Source organism: Saccostrea cucullata, unplaced genomic scaffold, assembly GCF_032062105.1.
Source record: "Saccostrea cucullata isolate Sc308-1 unplaced genomic scaffold, CSIRO_AGI_Scuc_v1 ctg1048, whole genome shotgun sequence".
Taxonomy (NCBI): domain Eukaryota; kingdom Metazoa; phylum Mollusca; class Bivalvia; order Ostreida; family Ostreidae; genus Saccostrea; species Saccostrea cuccullata.
Genome location: NW_026920292.1, coordinates 106,777 through 126,118, shown reverse-complemented (window position 1 = coordinate 126,118; position 19,342 = coordinate 106,777). Strand labels below are relative to the sequence as shown.

Here is a 19,342-nt window from a genome sequence, read left to right as displayed (position 1 = left end):
CAATTTTTTTATGTGCCTTAGTCCACTTGAAAAAAAAATTGAAAATATTTTTTCCAACAATTACATTTATATAAAAAAAGAACACAAAGTATATTCATATATGTATCTTTACCCGAGTACCTATTGTAAATACCGTATAAAAGTTTCGTACCTACGTAAAGACCCTCATAGACATGCACATTTAAACATATTTGAAAGTTCTTTTTAAAGAGGAGAAAAGAAATAGAGAGATACAATGATAGAAAAAGAAAAGAAGGAAAATGAAAGCAAAAAAATATAGAGGCACAGTGTTTTGGTTTTTCTTTTCTTTTCAATAGGGTGTAATGAGCAATATTCGTTGTTTGAAAAATTACATACATGTACGCATTTTCAAATTGATTCATTATAACATATCACAAATGCTCTTCCAGTTATTCTCAAACTCTGTATATTTACATTGTTTCAATAGCAAAAAATACTCTAAAAATTTCTTTACATTATAATTAAATTGTTTTTGAAGTAACTAATATACAAAGTTTGCACTTTATGGACATTCTTATTATTCCACTTAGAAGAATAACTTTAAGTATTTTTTTTTTATAAGTGTGTTCAAAAAATATTTTTACATGTAACTATCAATATAGTCAAAGTTTGCACTTTATGGACATTCTTCTTATTCTGTTTAGGCAAGGCAATAACTTTAAGACAGAAGACCCACCTATGATGATTTTTTGATTATACCAAATGTGTTCTTGGAATATATTTTCATTATTTATGTTGTTCTGCGAAACATATTTTCAAAGGACTTCTTACCAAAAATTGTTAACTTTGTTATTTTCTTATGGAATAATGGAATCACAACAGGACAGAGTTATCATTAACAACTATATATTATTCATTTCTATATATCTACTATAATATTTCCTTAAAAATATGTTTAAGACAATTAAAAAGTAAAAAATAATTAAAATATCTAGAAAATCCATTTTTAATAGTACACAACAGTCTTAGGTAATTAATCAATAAACTATACAATAACATCAAAATACAGGGGAAAAAATCATACAAAATCCTAGATACATGTAAATCCAGAATACAAAGCGTAAACAATATGTTTTATACAAAAGTGAATTTCAAGGAAGAGTGTAATAGTAATTTACAATTTCAGTAATCTTATTTTAATTTCATCTAAACTTTACAATCACAATTTTCAGTATACACAAAAGGAATAGTATCTTATTGAGATGTTAGAAAACAAGATTTCAGTTGATAGGAACTCCATTATCGTCCAGTTTCCTGATTGTACACAGAGCCACAACTTGTTCTTCCTGTTCATCAAAGTTAAAGGCGTCCGTCTGACAATCCTTCTTCTGAACCTTGACGCTTCCCTTCCCTAATCTATTGATAAAGTATATAATATCCATTTAAATTGGCACATTTAACAGGTATTATGTAAATAAGAAAATTATTCAGTATATAGAATGATTGACCATAATTTGCTGTACTTACTTTAGCTCCAGTTTTCTAAATTTAAACACGAAAACAGTTACCAGGGCACCAATAAGCATGAGTGTACCGACGCTTACTCCAACACCAGTGTACAACTCAGCTGTCGACAAAAAACCCACCAAAAGAATCAATATTGTTAACTATTTAAAATATATCCTTTAATAATAATGAGTAATTAAGTGACAAATTTTTACTTCTGGATGCAACACTTTTTAAATTGCTTAATAGGCCGTTTTGGTGATAATTTATGAATAAATTACATTTTTTCCCCTACAATTGATTACAATAAATTTTGACAAATCATACTTAAGCAAAATACAAACTTAAGTTTGTCAAATAGTGCTCTAATCTTTTTTGAAAACTTATTTCATACTTGTTTGAATTTCCTCGAAGACAATATTTCCACACATAATCGAGATTTTTTTTTAAATATTAAATATCTCCCCATCATTTTTTGTTTTAAATGCTTTAAATTCATTTTAATGTTTGCAGAAAGTGTTTCTTTTGGAAAACATTATAAAATACATTTGAATTACTCACTATAATTTTCCTGAAGAATCAGCATCACTGTAACATATAAAATTTTAATTTAAAAATACAATGAAGTGAACATAACTCAAATCGCTAACGTTTAAAATCTTTTAAAGAATCTTATGTTGCATTTAACAATTTGATTCAGCGTACCAGAACAGCTTCCCAGATCCCTGGATGCTCGTCCTTGTGTTGTCATGCTAGAAGGGCATACCTTACAATCAGTCTGACCAAGCTCATCCTGATAAAACCCAAAGTCACACTTTTTACATTCTCCATCGATGAAAAAATTACCCACACCACATGGCACTACAATAAAAAAAACATATAAATAGGTATCATCTTTGAAACAGCATTGTGAATCAATAGCAAAAGACACTGAGCTTATTACTGACCACAATGTATCCCAGTACTGACGAATCCAATCTCACACTGAATTTCTCCTCTGGCAGACGTTTGGTTTAAGTCAATCTGGTAAGTAATCTCGCTAATGTTGACTGCAAGTTTGTCTCTTGAAAAGGGTTGTTGAAAACTATTTATCGCACCTACAATTTCTTCTGCACAAACTTCGGATCCAACTTTAAAAATAAAACATTCAAATTGAAATAAAGTTAGTCGTTGAACTAGACAATTGATATTTTGCTGTTTGATTTAAATGTAGCTTTGGATTTTAAAGCAAAATTATTTAAAAGAGTTTGGTCATGATGCAATCTACTTCTTTAAAAGAAGATTCTATATAAATGTACATACATTCTATTGGTTTGCATGAAAATTTGATTTTAAATCCAGCAGTGTTTCGTCTTTCCTCCACAGCTCTTTTCTTGCGCTGCGAATCTTGACCACAATTCAAGATGACAACATCGCTAGAATTGCATATCCTTTTTTGTATGCAAGAAATTTCTTCCAAAAAGACATCAACCACTTCTTCCATTTTGTTTTTAATGATTTTATTGTTTCCGTCGTCGCAGAACAGATCTTCATAAAATGCCATAAAGTTTGCTGCTAGTTCTTTGCTTTCCTTAGTTGCTAATAAGATAAAATTATCTGAGTAAATAAATGAGCTCTTCATGAGTCGTCTTTGCAGGAACACGATTTAATAGTACGATGTTATGATAATAAATATCTTGCTAAAATCAATCAATATAGTAAGTTAACTTATCTAAAGGTTTTAAAACAAGTATTTTTCATATATTTCTCTATTTGAAATTCAAAAGTGCAAATGTTTATTTTTTTTTTTACAAATTGCATCTTTTTTTCTAACTGAAAGCTAAGGGAAAGATGTTTAACTGAAAAGATTTGATCACTTAGGATGACTTAGCTTTGTAAACATTATAGTTTTTCATTATTTTTGTTCCATTTGATCTATTCACAACTCATCTTTTTCAACTCACGATTACACGTTGGTAGGTCTCCATTTGGATTATCATCTGATTTAAAATCCCACAAAAAGAACGTGTTTGGACCACACTCGTAAAACGGTTTGATGCCTTTGTCAAAATCAAATCCTCGGTTACAGCTTATGGTACAATTGAATCCAGTGTCAGGAGACCCGCTGCAGTTCAATGAACCGTTTGAAGGCGCGCTTAGAGGTGAACATACTGAAAAGAAATGGTTCCTCAACTTAACACGAGTAAATAAAACTTCATACCAAAACAGAAGCAAGACTCTGCAGCTAGTGTATATTGAAATATAAGCAATTGATCCTCTGCAAGTTTAAGTATATGATCAATGGATCTAAAACCTCAGATTACCTGGACAATCTTTGACAATACATTCAGCAATTTCTTTGTCACTACCAGTGCAGAGTTTCCCTCCGTTATACGGGGCTGGGTTGGTGCAATACCGTTGACGAGTTTTTGTTCCATTACCACAGTTTTCTGAACATGGTGACCATTCGTCCCATTCACTCCAGTTACCATTCACTTCAAACGAGAGAACATGTTGTTGTTAAGTAGATAAAAAAATTCGGGTTTTATAAGGCCTTATTATTTATATTTATCAATTTTGTAGTCGCCTGTGTGTTAAGAGCGTTTGCTATTGAGTTGTGGAGTAAGACGTTGATCCTACTTTCGCGGGTTCAAATCCACTGCAGGACTTTGAAACTCGTCCTTTGGATGAAACCGTATATAAGAAATCTCGTTCACAGAAATTTCTGGCAAAAAAGTCCATCAATGCCCCATGATAATTAAAGCTCTAAATTTGCATCCCTCCACCACCAACTGGTGGCATCTCAATATGAATGATTTTTTAAGATGCGGCTAAAAACAAACAAATCAATTTTACAACCGTAAATCACGCTAAACTAACATATTAACTCACAAAAAAGTGATTCACAGAATTTTCCTTTGTAGTTTGGTGGACACGTGGACGTGTATCCATTGACGCCGTCCACGCACGTGCTGTTATTCTGACAGATATTGGTCAGACACTCGTCTATATTCTCCTCACAGAGCTTCCCTCTGTATCCCGGGCTACACTCACAAGTAAACCCACCAAGCTCGTTAATACACGTGTTGTTACCACATGGATGCTCATCACACTCATTTATATCTGCATAAAATAAAACAATAAATTAATGATTGTTTTAATTAAACTGATTGTTAGTTAAAGAGAGGGCGTTAAAACTAATTAATAGAGTGTATATACAATCAAGTATGTAAAAAATGTTGATTTTTCTCATTTTTAAGCTTGTTTCCGTCAATTTTATGCACCTCTATTGAACAACCTCTTCCTTCAAAACACCTCACTGATTAAATTTTCATATTTATATTGATATTTATGTTGTGTCCTACCATCACAACTGCTAGGAATCTGTATGAAACTTTCCATCAAAAGGGCTGTTTCCCAAGAAAGAACATCCCCTTCCTCGCTTATAATACAGCGATTGGATTGGCTGCTTATTTCCTCTTCGGTGCGATTTGAGGCCCATATATTCAGTTGAGATACAATAAGTGGGCCTATGAATTAAATCTGCGTTATAGAGTCTTGTATTACTTGGAATTTTAATGTTTTTTCACAAAAAAAAACAATGCGCTTCAGTACAGGATAACACTTCCCACCAATATAGAAGATATAACTTTGCCGATTTTTTTAATCATAGATTATTTTCAATGTAATATTTGTGGTAGGTATATTCCATGTCAATCGTTTGAAAAATTACCGAACTCGAACATTTTACAAATTTTAATTAATATTTTATACAACCAACTGATACAAAGCTTTGTTAGATGATTAATAGAAAAATGTCTTAAAGGTCCTAGGTTTAATATGAGAGACACTCACTGTACCTGTTAGTGTAAGGCTGGTGGTTGTATTCTCATTTACTCTGGACATTTCAATCTCTGTTAGATTCACAGTGTGTACAATAAATGTCCATTCCTTATCGTCAATCAAGATGGTTAAATTATTTTTGCTATTATATAAATACAACGATATTAATATGTGCGTACTTAAATTAACGTTTTCCTTATTTCAGAGGATTTGAATGATTCAATTCTACTTACTTGGATTCGTTTCTTTGCTCAATTGATATTGTTTTTAGTGATCTTCCATTGTTTTGAATAAGAAGTGACGGAATTGTCTTGTTGAAGCTCGGTGGGAGACGCAGCCATGCACTGAGAGTAATTTTCCTTTCCTCATTAGTCAAATCGATGTCAACACTGGCCTTTGATTCAGTGGAACCCAGAAAAATGTCAAAGTCTACGCAAAAAGCATAGGGGCATGTAAAAATGAAGCAAAAATTTTTAATGTGTAAAAAATATTTTAATTCGAAAATATATTCATTTTGAAACGTAAAAATAAGCATATAAAAACAGTATTTAAGATATGGGATCAGAATCCATGGAGGATTGAGCATCCCCTGTTGGCCGTTCACATACGCCATGTGCTCCTTGTCATTTTCGAAGAAAACGGAAAAATCCCGGGACAATTTAAAATGAAAATAATGGCCTAAGATATAGTATGATAAACTTCAGTCAGCAAGTTAGATTACATATGCTGACGAGGTCATTGTATGGACAAGAAAACTTGTGATATGATGACTTTAAACAGTGCGACAGACGACGGACGCCAGATACACTTTGATCTGAGAAGCTCTCATGAGCATTTGGCTCAGATGAACTAAGAAAGCGGTAAAAGCACCTTACATGTACATTCAGTAGAATTATTACTGCCTTCGATTAGAGTTGTTTGTGATGGTGGACAAGCAGTACACACGGAGGTGCCATAATCGTCTGCATAGAAGCCTCTGGGACAGGGAGAACAAGGCCCCACCCCTGTCACTGACCAATATCCCGGCAGACAAGCCTCTGAAAGAATTCAATGGTGTAACAAACCAAAAATTGATGGGTAATTAAATCAAAAGTAATTTCTCTTTTGTTTACCTAAACACTCCCGTGCCGATTTAGATCCGACTTGTGCTGTTGTTGTCCCCGTGGGACACTGAAGACAAGCAGGTTGTCCCTCCAATGGCTGATAGTGACCTTTAGAGCATTGGGGACATGTCTGAAGAGAGGGGTTGTAATATGTCCCCGCTGGACACTCCACTACAAAAGTAAACTGCATCAAGGATACAGGTTTATGTATTTGTAAAAAAATTTTCTAATGACCATTGCAAAAAAGTACAAGAAAACCCAGTGCAAAAAAAAAAAAAAAACGATTACCTAAATTGCTTCATGTCTGTATCAAAAAGGGAAATAGACTTGCAAGTACATGAACATTGATCAAAACAGTACTTACAACAACCAAAAAATATCACTTTCAATCTACTTTTAAGTTTCTACTTAACCTACAAAAAGAATATTTTTTACCACACGAGGAAGTTGTGTATGATGGGAACGTGTTGTTAGGACACTCAAAAGCCACATTCGCTGCAGAGAGGTCATTAGCGCTCAAAGTCACATTGTCGTCTAGAGTTATTGAGAGACTTCCGTTCGAACTTTCATTTATTAAGACGTTCATCATACTACTCTGAATGCCCACGAAACCCTGTTCTGTCTGGACATTCTCTGAGTCTATGACAAAGTCTACAACAATTTCTAATTTTGGTGATCTCTTCCTTCTCGAAGTAGCTCCGCATAGCACCTGTAGATAAGGTTAACAACACAACGTTGCATTCCTCATTTACTTTGATTACTAAAAAGAACATTTTTAAATGATGAATACTTTTGTTGTTTTATTATTGTTTAAAGCATTCACTCAACAAGAATTCTTAATATCAATTAAATGAAAAGTCTACTAATTATTTTAAAAGACATACCTCGACATTTTCAATTTTGCACTGGCTCTTATATTTTATACAGGCTTCTTTGAACGCAGACTTTGACAAGGAACTGATATAGTTTTGTCGAATGTGTTCCTGTACGATGGGATCGGTACAATCACCATCGTAGTAAAATGATGAGTGCATTTGAAATTTTGCAACTTTTACTTCGTACGTTTCTGGAAAGATCAAAGTTATAACATGAGTACCTAAGGTATTGCAACAATGTAATTTTTTTTGCAAATTTCATTTTTTCTTAAACGCCTGCTAAAACAATCAAATAACAGGCTATATTTGTCTTTTTATACTGATATCATATAGGAATAGAAATTGTAATTGAAATATTGCTACGGAATTCCTACTCGACTTATTAAACGATTTATAAAACGTTTGCCAACAATAAGGAAATGCCAGTTTATAAGTGTCATTTTCTACTTGATAATATTCGTTTTAATGTTGTTCGACCATTTGATATATTTTACTCATGGAAGAAGATATTAAAAGCTTCCTTCTCTGCAGGACACATGCATATTTGTAAACCCGGTAGCTTTCAAGGTCACAAGAATATAACGAGTACAAAGAAGTATAAAATTACTAAAAATAGTTTATGATTGATTCATTGTATTTTGTTAAACGTCCCATTCGCAAATTTTTCGCTTATATAGAAACGTCAACATATGCCAGTGAAGGGCTTCAGATTAAGACGTATACACTCAGGGCCATTGAGCAGTAAGGTTTCTACATCGTGCCAACGCCTAGCGTGACACGGGACCTACGTTTTTAAGGTCATATCTGAAAGACCTGTGACTTTCACTTCTATTGCCGAGCGCTTGGCAAGGGAACAGTCTCTACCTAAGTTTAGGTTTGACGCGGCGCCGCAAACGAGAATCGAACCCGTGTCTCCCGGTCAAGAAGCGAACGCTCTACCACTAGGCTACCGTGACCGGCAAATGATTTATGAAAATAGATTGAAGGAAATCAAGAGGAATACGACAATATTTAACAAATCATATTCACAGGTATCTCATGAATGGACGGTGTAGTCCTCTCCCTCCTCCATTAGATTAGACACAAACACGTATCAAAAATTCATGAACTAAAAGATCTTATTGAAATATTAGCAATGATTATTTTTTTACTTTTCTTAACACCTTTTATGTTAAAATAAACATTAATTGAAGGTATTAAAGAAAAATCTACTTGAGCAATCTGGAATAGGAAGAGCTTCCTTAGGTTCCCATATTCCGCTGTCTCCACAAACTAACATCTCATGGAAGGGATAATCTGGTTTGAAATAATACCCCTCCTGACACTGAACCTGACAAAACTTTCCATCCAACCACGAATCACAGGCAACGGCGCCATTCTTTGGTGGGATAGGGTCGTTTGCACAGGCCCGAAAAACTGCAAGGAAACATTTAATTTGCGAAAATAAAAAAAAAAATATATTAAAGAGCCTCAGAACCAGCTTCTGTTGTGTTACACATCAAAATATTTTTTAAAAACTGAGAAGATTTAAACCGAGTGAGGCAAAGAAGAAATATATGCAAAAGCTTTGCAGAATATTACCAGTATATACCAGCAATTTATTTTAGACTATTTTACAAAAAGTCTTATTTCAAAAGACAAATTTTACATAAAGATTATTATTCGTTTTTTTTCTTCTAATAAACCCTTAAAGTTATAAAGATGACTCATATCTCACTCATTTCTCAAAATGATTTCGCTCAAATTTTTAGAGGTATGAAGTTACTAAAGTTTGAATGGTCTAAAATTTCTAAATGTCACTTCCGTTTTAATTTATTTCCCTTTAAACAAAAATTTATAGGCTTTCTTATCCAGACAAAGGCTCAGAGACGGCATAAAGCTGGAGCGGAAATTCTACTGATTTTAGATAATAGATTGGATTGAAATTGTGCACATCGTTTTTGTTTTCTCAATCTCTATTCAAAATGGCGCTATATAGAAATCAAAAATTAGAACGCTTAAAAGAGCCAAAAATAACTGATATTTTGCTTTTTATCTTCTAAACTAAATATATTTTGTTAAATCATATAGAACATAATTTGTGCAGATTAGAAGATCTTTCAAATGATATCTCGGAAAAGGGCTGACCCCTAAATTAAGGGATCTAGAGGGGCCAAAAGATTTTTCCAGATATCTCAAAAAGTATTGAGAATTTGTTATACTTCAAAGGAGCAAAGTTGTTGAAAATCTCTGGTAAAATCTTCTGATGTCATCAAAATACGTCCTGTGACGTCACTTCCGGCCAAAGCGGATGTAGTCCGAAACTGCATATTTTTGACGTTTTTGACATGTTTTGGGGAAATAGCGGAAGCATAAAACTTTTTTCCGCACAGGTCACTTTTAAAAGGTCAAACAGGAAGTAGCAAAAAATGGCTTAGTTTTGCAATTTTCAACATATATATTGGAAGATTTAAGTCAAGAGACGTCATTTCTCTTTTTTTAAAAAATAAAAGTTACTTCCGGTCAAACAGGACGGAAGACCTACTCGTTGCTTTGCAACGAGCTTTGCTCTAGTTTTAGACTATTTTACAAAAAGTCTTATTTCAAAAGACAAATTTACATAAACATGAAATCTACTTTCGCACAATTTAATAAACCCTTAAAGTTATAAAGATGACATGTACAAATATGATATTACAGGAAACACAAAATGATATCTAATTAAAGCATGAAGCTTATTTCGACTTTTGTTATACGATATAACATAACTTGGGGCAGTTTACGCTTTTTTTTTATAAACCGCATTGAAATAAGCTTCATTCCTTATAATTTAATTTAAGTGTAGACAATAAAACAATTTTTCCTCCGAAAAAAGGCTTCAAATAAAGCATATTTTTAAAGTAACGTTAATCTGAGTAATACGTTTTTTGACGTAACTCATTGTGACGTAGGCAAGCTATGTTATACAAAATGGATAAAATCTTTTACCCAATCAAATGACGTGTTACAACCAGAATTAAATTATACAGAAATAAAAAGAAATTATTGAGAAACCAAGAAGTAGATAAACATAAGAATTTTGATTTATTATTTAATTTTGAATTCTTTAATGAATGAAATAAAGATATTGTCAAATTGATGCCAACTCCCTTACCCTCGCAGTAGGGTTGTGTTTTTCCAAAATCCCAGTAGACATACTTTCCATCCTTACTCTTGACACAGTTGGTAACGTTGGGTCCAACCAATACTGACCCAATTCTGCACGAGAAATGACACTGTCCACCGTATTTATACCCCCAAGGACACGTCACAGACAAGAAAGTATCGTCAAACAAACGTTGACATGTTAACGCTGAAAATAAAATCCAATTTTATATAAACTTTCATATCATTCGCTTTTCAAATCAAATATGACTTCAAATATCTGTTGCCTCTCCTAAATCTTCGAATAATAAACCCGGATTTTTACGTCAGGGAATCGAAAAATTAAAAATGAATATCAAGAAAGTTGCTTTTACAATTCGCAAATATTTCATGTTTTTCATATGCAAACAGTAAAGATAAGGATCAGTTAAAGATACAAAAAGATCCATTAACAATACAAGTACCTTAACAGGACATGAAATATGTACCTCTTTTTTCAAAGGTGAGATCAAGAGCTAAGAGGCATTTCCTTTTGAGGGCCATGCCTGTTGTTAGTCCTATTGTATTATTGTTCTGTATTCGATTTCATTATCAAAAGGGGCCTAAAAATAAGTTTGCTTGCTTGTTGTTTAAGATCCCTTTCAAGAATGTTTTATGCATAAGGATACGCTACCACTTCAGGATGTAGAGCTTATGCTAGGCACTAAAGGCCATTGATCAGTGAGTGATCTTTTTAGTGTCAGCGAATACTGCGACACGGAACCTTGGTTTTAGAGTCTCATCCGAAGGACCAGCTTAAAAAGTAGGTATGTATCATGTCAGTCCAAATGCGACAAATTGATAGCTTGTATTTGCTAACAATGTCATTATTACGTCCATAGAATTTACGTTATTTTGACATTAAACTAGCAACACAGAATATTTGACCGACTGATAATCGCTTTGACTGTTTAATCGGTTGAACCTTTACAAACTGCATTTCCTAGATGTAAATTATTCTTGATACTACAAAAATACCGAAGAATAAATATTTTCGAGCATACAATCTCGCCTAATTATACGAAAATAAAGGTCCCATAAAAAATAACTTAATGTATCTTTACTTTTCATAGAAAGTGTAACATTGCATGGTGTTGCCTTGTTGCCTGTCCTGTCTTTAGCAGTATACTGGACTTGACGTGTTCCGGCCTCTATGACATCCCCGGGAGAAATCTCTACAGACTTGTGTAAGATAATGTCCTTGTCTTCATTATCGTACACCCCTGGTTCATCCCAATATATTCTTCCTCTAGTAGAATTGATATCTGCCGTCCCATCGACAAAAGGTTTGCAATTCTCTATCCTTGGTTTTAATATATCTGAATTACAAACATTAGTAAAAAATCAACAGAATAATTTTACAATCAATAACATGAGTGAACAATCAACTGCATCATTAATGAATTGCAATGATTGCAAACAATTATTTTCAAAATAAACATTAACTAAACAAATGAAAAAAAAAACAGTGACGAAACAAAACCGAAATGTTCTGACCAATGCATTGTGGAAATGATCCCTTCCATTGTCCATCATTCCTGCAAAGTTTCACTCTGCCTTTCCCTGGAGGAATGTCGAATCCAGCTGGACACTCCAGTGAGCACTCACTTTGGAACTTATTCTCCTTGGTGCACGAATAGGAAAGACCTTTTCCTTTTGGAAGTGGAGGACATCGTTTTTCTAGAGAGTCAACAACATTTTTCATTACTTTATGTATTAATGCAATATCATATCAGATTTATAATTTCTATTAAAACACTTTATAAAAAAGTTTAAATAGATTTCACCAAAAATGAGAAAAAAAAATTTGTGCAAATAAGGTTTAAAGTAAAAGATATAGAGATAACAAACAGTATTTAATATATAACAGCCTGTCTCCGAGAAAAGCATGCAAAATAGTCCGAAAGCAGGTTTCTCCGATTGCCTTCAAATTTTAAGTGCCAAATCTACTATGCATAAAATGAAATCAGACAAATTTCTATTTAGCTACTCCAACCCACATATGTTTTATGGACTGTTACTAAAAATAGCTCTTATGCAACAAAAATTGAGGTAATTTTTTTAACATTTTAGATATATTTTGAGAAGAAAAATAATTGCAACTTTAAAAATTATTCAAATATTTAGTTTTGTTGTAAAATAATAAAGATTAGTTCTTTTTAAATGCATAGTCAGAATGATTGACATTCATTTTGTTTTAGTGCAAATAGGTCATGAAATTGGCAATATTCCAAAATTTGAAAAAAGTGACAATTTTTAGTGGAATTGAAACTATTCTAGTTGAAAGGGGGGATGTTTTAATCCAGTAAATTTTATTGCTTATTGTTAATAATACCTATGTTAACAAAATATGAAAAAATTACCCTTGGCCAATGTACACTTTAGAAAATATTGAAAGTCAAAGTTTGTGAAATTTTCACATAAAAAAATTTCAAGGATACAGTTAGCGCTACTCAAAAAATAGCTCAAAACATGTCCACGACTAAAAAAAATTATTTTCTAGAGTTCTTCCTATCTGTATTACAGAATTTAAACAAACATAGCTCTCAATTTAATACTTAATGACTTTAAATTTTAAAAAATACATGGAAAAAGAGGCCGGGGGGGGGGGGGGGGAGGGACTGGTATGAATTATTTATAAACCACAAAATGGATAAAATTAAGTATAAACCTTTATTATAAAATTATAGCCTTTTGATGAGGTCAATCCCTCGATATATAAACCTTAGAGAAAGTATATCGACCGAGCACGAAGTGCGAGGTCGATATGCTTTCTCTAAGGTCTATATATCGAGGGATTGTACCGAATCAAAAGGCTACAATTGTTTTATTATTTTTTTCAGTTAATAAGAAAAGTCTTAAAATCCTTCTTTATAATATTCAGAGCCTTCTCATACAAGGCATTGTTATGTCATTGCATTATGATGTCACAGTAATGAAAACCAGCTGCAGTACCTGTTTTTAGAAACATCCAGTCTATAAAGACTATTGTGACGTCAGCACTATTGTTGCTTCACAGAAGAACGTTTCCAATTTTAGAAACAGCAGGTTTATAAATTTTTAAAATAGAAACATCCAGTCTGTAACACTTTTTATACTTGATCATGTGATCCAGTTTGAGCCAATCAGATAGTTGGAATAGTAAAGAAAAATAATAACACTTTTTATACTTGATCATATGATCCAGTTTGAGCCAATCAGATAGTTGGAACAATAAAGAAAATAATAATTACATTTAATGCATGTATACATACTTGGTCAATATTTACACAAGTGAACCAAGTGAACACATTATTCATCATACTAGTCATTTGATCAACATATTCATTTGAGTGTTAAAGTAAAAACAATTTCTGCAATTTTTCAACATCATCGATACAAACATTGAGATATTTCAGACAAGTTCTTTTTACTGGGGGAAGGTGAAATGACTTGAAAATTTTTTTTTGATGAATGTGACACAATACATCCTCCTTTTTTGGAGCTACTTAGCCATTTATTTTGTTAATAAAATTTCATAATTTGCACTCATTACTTTCTTCTTCTGCCATAAAACACAATCTGGACATTTACTGCTCTCTAACAATCTTCACGTATCATAGACAAGTAATTGTTCACTTTCTGGGAGAATCATTTTCTGGATTTTGAAGCCAAACCAATTCATTTTCCTGTTGGCTCTTACTGAACTCCACCAATGCCTGTTCCTGATAGGACACTTTGCAGTTTGTATCAGTAAATTGTGAAACTCTCTAATGCTTTGAACATTTTAGTAGCATACAAATTTGCTGTGATGTTCTTACTTGATCTTGAATTTGTAAAATAAGTGAGATTTCCAACTGCCAAATATTTTTCAAATTTCAAAATTGAACATTCTTTTTGATGTGATGAATATTAACAGGAGTTACATGAATTGATGATTACTACTCTCTTTGCTTGCTGTAGTGTTTTGACAACTTTCACAACTGGTATCATCTTTCACTTGATCAGTCAGATCATGGTTTTATTGAAATGAGTTTTCAGTTCTGCTTCATTGTTCCTGCTTTCTTGGAAAAACTGCATAACCTATGAAACAAAATGCACCATAAAATGAAAAGAAATATGTCCTCCTTCTTTGAGTATATATCAGTAAAATATGACGACATAAAGAATAATTTTTTGTACATGCATAAGTAACTGCTAAATGGAGGAAAAGTGAAGTTGGATCATTGGAAAGGACTAAGTAAGAAAATAATGACAAAATTATTGCTGTCATCAACACTGATTTTAAGAATATTACGTTTATAATTAAAACAAGAGGCCCATGGGCCACATCGCTCATCTGAACACCGTGGCTAGCATAAAAGCAGAAATTAATTTATTATTGAAAAGTTTAAACCTAAAAGTAATCCCAATCATTCCTTAAAGGCGAGAGGTAATTGCACAAACTTGAATCAACACTACCCGAGAATGCTTCCATATAAAAACATGTATGACCAATCATGGCTTTGCTATTCTTAAAAGGATTCTTAAAGATTTTTCCTATATATTTCTATGTAAAACTTTGGTCGGCCATTGTGGCCCTGTCCTATCCTCGGGGGTCATGATTTGAACAATTTGAATCTACACTACCTGAGGATGCTTCCATATAAATAGGACCATTCATGGCTTTGTTATTCTTGAGAAGAAGAATTTTAAACGAATTTTCCTATACATTTCTATGTAAAACTTTTTCATTGTGGCCCCGTTTTACGGTAAATCATTCACATTTACACTTAGACTTGATCTGTAGATAATTAAATTAGTGTGATCAAGAGAATAGCAAATATGTACCAAACAAAGTAAGAAATCACTGGCTTTATCATTGTGACAAAACTGAGTCATTGAACATGCTGAATAGCTCTATTAAAGAGCATTTGACTATTATAATAATTGTTTTTTTCATATAAGACTTCTAAAATATTTTTTTCAGATAACAATTCTTACCATTTACATCTGGATCAGGACACTTGTCTTTTAATGTATTGGGGTCCAAAAAAATCCTCTGCATGTTGACAAATGTTGCTACAAGAAGTGAAAGTTAATAGTAAATTATTTATAACTTTACCCAGGTTTGTTATACAATTTGAATAATTTGGACCTCTCCAACATATGGTATACTAATTAAATATCATATTGTGCATGCTTAAATGTTCTGTATAAACTTTCTGTTATGAGTTCATATTATCATGACCCATTACCTTTCTAAAATATCAATTTTGCAAAAATTGTTAAAGTAAATATGATAGAAAAATATGTGTGATAATATTTGGATAAAAAAACCTTTCCTTCTTTGAATACCTGGTACTTTTACATATACTCTTTAGTTTAGACTTATTTTGAGTAGCAAACTATTTCACTACTTGCACAATACCACAATTCAAAAGCATAAATTACATGTATGCGAATCAAAGCATATGTGCAGTTGAATGTTGAATATTTCTTAATTAGAGAAGTTATAATTTTTACTCCATCTCTTAACAACTGTTTGAACTTTCTTAATTTCTTTACAAAAGTTTACATGTATGACATATCAAACAATAAACATGACTGTTCCTAGTTAGAACATTTTCATTCAATATATAAATTTCTATTACAAATTCTTTATAGGTCACTGTAGATATTGAAATAAATAGGAGCTGCAACTTGGATGTCCAATTTTTTTTTATTGCAGAATTATTTCAAGACCAGAGAAAAAATATTTATAATCTTCTGTTGTTCATATTTGCCGCATGGCGATGAAAAAACTTTTTCATAACCTATGATTGAAGCAAGATTGCATTATCGTTGTCCTGTACAATATTGATTTCTAAATAATTTTAATTTGCTTGTACAGAAGTCTTTCTTCTAAAACACTTTAATACTTCATTTTAGTCTTGCTGAGCATACAGGTTTTAATTTAAATACAAATCTAACATTATAACACATTATATAATTTTTATGGCAAAATAAATTTCTTAAAAATGCAGCTCATATTACTTGAAGTAGAGATAAGATATTTGGCCTACCTGTCAGCATGGTCAGATCCTTCAGTTTCTCGTCAACTTCAAGGTAGCAGAAGTTTGTTATTCTTCTTCGCCATTTTAACCATTAACCCCCCCCCCCCCACGTTATCCGTATGTCTTGGGTAGATTCATAACTTAAAATATACCACTGTATACATAGTCAACATGGTCATGAGAAAAAATCCACATTTCACAATCAATCATCCAGTCGGTCCATAACTTTTTCCCATACAACCTGATACTATAGCATCTCGGTCGGAGCCTTAAAGAAGTGCAAACAGTGTGATGGATCCTTAATACAGTCATACAAATAAAATACTTGACATACACGGCACGAAATGTATAAAAAATCTCTGAAGTTGTATTGTCCTCTTGGCGACCCTGACACATTGGAATGTCATTTCCGCCTTTTTCACTTGAAGACTTCCACAACGGGAGATAACTCTTATGCACACTTACTCATTCTTGTCATCTTATTTTCTTTGATCATTTTTGGAGTAATTTTAAGTTTTATCAACTTATAAATTTTTACAGCCTTTCTAAATATAAATTCAGACTAAAATATGTTTATTGGTCATCAAATGAATCCATATTAATAGTATTTGATTAATTCTGTGGTACAAAATGAGAGCTTTGCTAACATGCTTAGGTCATCATTTCAACAATTTATAAAATATATCTGCACTAAATAGCCAAGGGTGAATTTTTTATATTTGATAGAACATAAATCAATTATTATAAAAAACTTTATTTGATCAAATTATTTTATCCCCCACCGCTGTACCACTGTACTAAATATCCATAATAATTCTGAATTTCCAAATTTCGCCTAAGATATGGCTTCAGTATAGACTGCAGATAGTTGTAATCATTATGGAAAATAGGTATTTGTAATTTTTGACATATATGTATTTATGAAATAATAAAATACTGTATTTAAAATAATTATGCAGTGACTTTATCAGGCCTCAAACTTTCCTATTTTTACCTTCTATATAATGCCAATTATTGCTAAATATAGAAATTGGGTTGTTACTAAAAATAGATGCATGTGACACACTTTTACAATTTATTTTTTATATCCTAATACAACCTAGATCTTAAAAATATATTACAAGATGAAAAGCTCTATACACCCTTTCGGACATTTTTTCAGATTTTGCATGTTTTTCTCAGAGACAGGCTGTTAAGTTCATAAACCAATACAAAATAGGAGCAGAGCAAACACGCACCTACAAAACATAAGGGATGGGATCTGTTGCCATAGAGGAGTGAGCATCCCCTGTCGACCGGTCCCACAGTAAAATATACTTTTTTTTTTACATTTAAGTTACTGAACTTTATTCCAGAACAGAATTTAATAATAATTCTAATTTTTGAATGATGTTTTTTTTAAAAATCATTTCTTTTCCAAACAATAAATTTTGTTAAAAAATTGTATTAAGATATTAATATACTTGCAAGTGAAAACGATAGTGAGATTCGTTTGATGTCTTTGTAAGGCTTTTATTCTTTTTAACAATATAACACAAATATGTTTTGAAAGAATTGTCTTAAATGATGATTGACCAATATTTCATTTGATTAAAATGTTTTTAGATCCACTTGAAAACAAAAGTGTTCATGTGATTGAAGAGAAATCTTGATTATGCAATGCTTAATTTCATTTGACAAAACGGTAAGTGAGGAAGAACAAAGTGCTCAAATCTTTTAGAGAGTACTTCAAGTAAAAAAAAAATAGGTTAAATGCGAAATCCATTTTTGGTTAGTTGCTTCTTCCTGTGAAATTTCCCTACTTTAGAAAACCATCACCGTACTTGTAATCTTTAGAAAATATTTTTAAATGTATTTTCGTTGTCCATTTAGGATTTTAAGCCATCAATAATAAAGAAAGCACTGTTTTTCAAATTTGGCCATTCAACGAATTTTTTATAAATTAATGTATCCTTGTTTTATCAACTTTTTCCTGAGAATACTGCCAGTTTTCAGGAATTGATCTTTATAATAAATTCATAATTAAGTTAAGTTGACGATTGAAAAGTTGAAGTCATCACATTTAACATAAAATTAAATAACAGATATAAATAACTCTCTTATTATAGCAGCAGCTCGGAACATTTTAGTCATTGTTTTCTACAGAAAAAAATTGCCTTTCGTGAACACTAGCCGTGATTATGCATCTGAACATATAGGTTATCATCGGATGTTTGTAAAATAATTATTTAAGTATAAGAAAATGTAATTTGATATAACTTTCGGTGTTTCAGAACAAAAACAAATTCAAAAATCTACAAATAAAAAAAATTAAATCATATTTTTTATTGATTTCAAATGAATTTAAAGTAAAACATCAGGTTTTAATCAGATTTACTAGAAGATTTCAAAATATGATTGAAAAATACAGGTCACCTTTACATATTGGAGGTTTGGAATCCCACCTTCCATTGTTCTGGCACACTGTCTTACGTTTACCATCGAGATTATATCCATAATAACATTCAAATTCACACCTGCTACCATATCTTCCATCGTAATCTGTACAAACCCTAATTACACCATCACCCAGAACAAGTTCGGGGCACCGCGTGGCTGCAAAACATATCAGAAAGCGTATTAACCTAACTCATTGATGCATATAAATTAGATATGAGAAGGAGAGAGGGAGATAGGGAGAGATAGATATAGGACCTGTAACATCTATGGTAAAGGAGCACGTATCCATGTTTCCATCAAAATCACGTGCGTAGTAACCTATTTCTGTGTGACCTAGGAAGGTATCTCCTGAATTCTTGTTTCCTTCTTCTTTATGAACCCTTGTTTTTGAAAAAAAAGAAAAGAAAATCTAACGTTAACTAATTTTCCAGAAAATTGAGCATGTTTTAAAAAAAGTAAT

The 19,342-nt window shown here is 32.1% G+C and overlaps 1 protein-coding gene and 1 long non-coding RNA gene across 2 annotated transcripts; both read right to left on the bottom strand.

Moving 5' to 3' along the window:
• Nucleotides 1-1,027: 1,027 nt before the first annotated feature.
• LOC134246351 (sushi, von Willebrand factor type A, EGF and pentraxin domain-containing protein 1-like) lies at nucleotides 1,028-19,256 on the bottom strand. The gene is made up of 22 exons (XM_062728705.1): nucleotides 19,138-19,256; nucleotides 18,859-19,038; nucleotides 11,927-12,109; nucleotides 11,494-11,748; nucleotides 10,401-10,598; nucleotides 8,480-8,683; nucleotides 7,277-7,458; nucleotides 6,828-7,101; nucleotides 6,402-6,563; nucleotides 6,165-6,326; nucleotides 5,523-5,718; nucleotides 5,307-5,431; nucleotides 4,812-4,976; nucleotides 4,339-4,569; nucleotides 3,771-3,941; nucleotides 3,411-3,617; nucleotides 2,770-3,045; nucleotides 2,415-2,597; nucleotides 2,173-2,328; nucleotides 2,029-2,055; nucleotides 1,489-1,588; nucleotides 1,028-1,377 (listed from the first exon to the last, which is right to left on the bottom strand). The coding sequence occupies exons 1-22, from the start codon at nucleotides 19,169-19,171 to the stop codon at nucleotides 1,242-1,244; spliced, it is 3,807 nt and encodes a 1,268-aa protein (XP_062584689.1). The 5' UTR covers nucleotides 19,172-19,256; the 3' UTR covers nucleotides 1,028-1,241.
• On the bottom strand, nucleotides 14,452-16,532 carry LOC134246423 (uncharacterized). Its single transcript, XR_009987629.1, has 3 exons — nucleotides 16,453-16,532; nucleotides 15,392-15,469; nucleotides 14,452-14,491 (listed from the first exon to the last, which is right to left on the bottom strand). It is a non-coding gene; the product is annotated as an uncharacterized LOC134246423 (long non-coding RNA).
• Nucleotides 19,257-19,342: the final 86 nt, after the last annotated feature.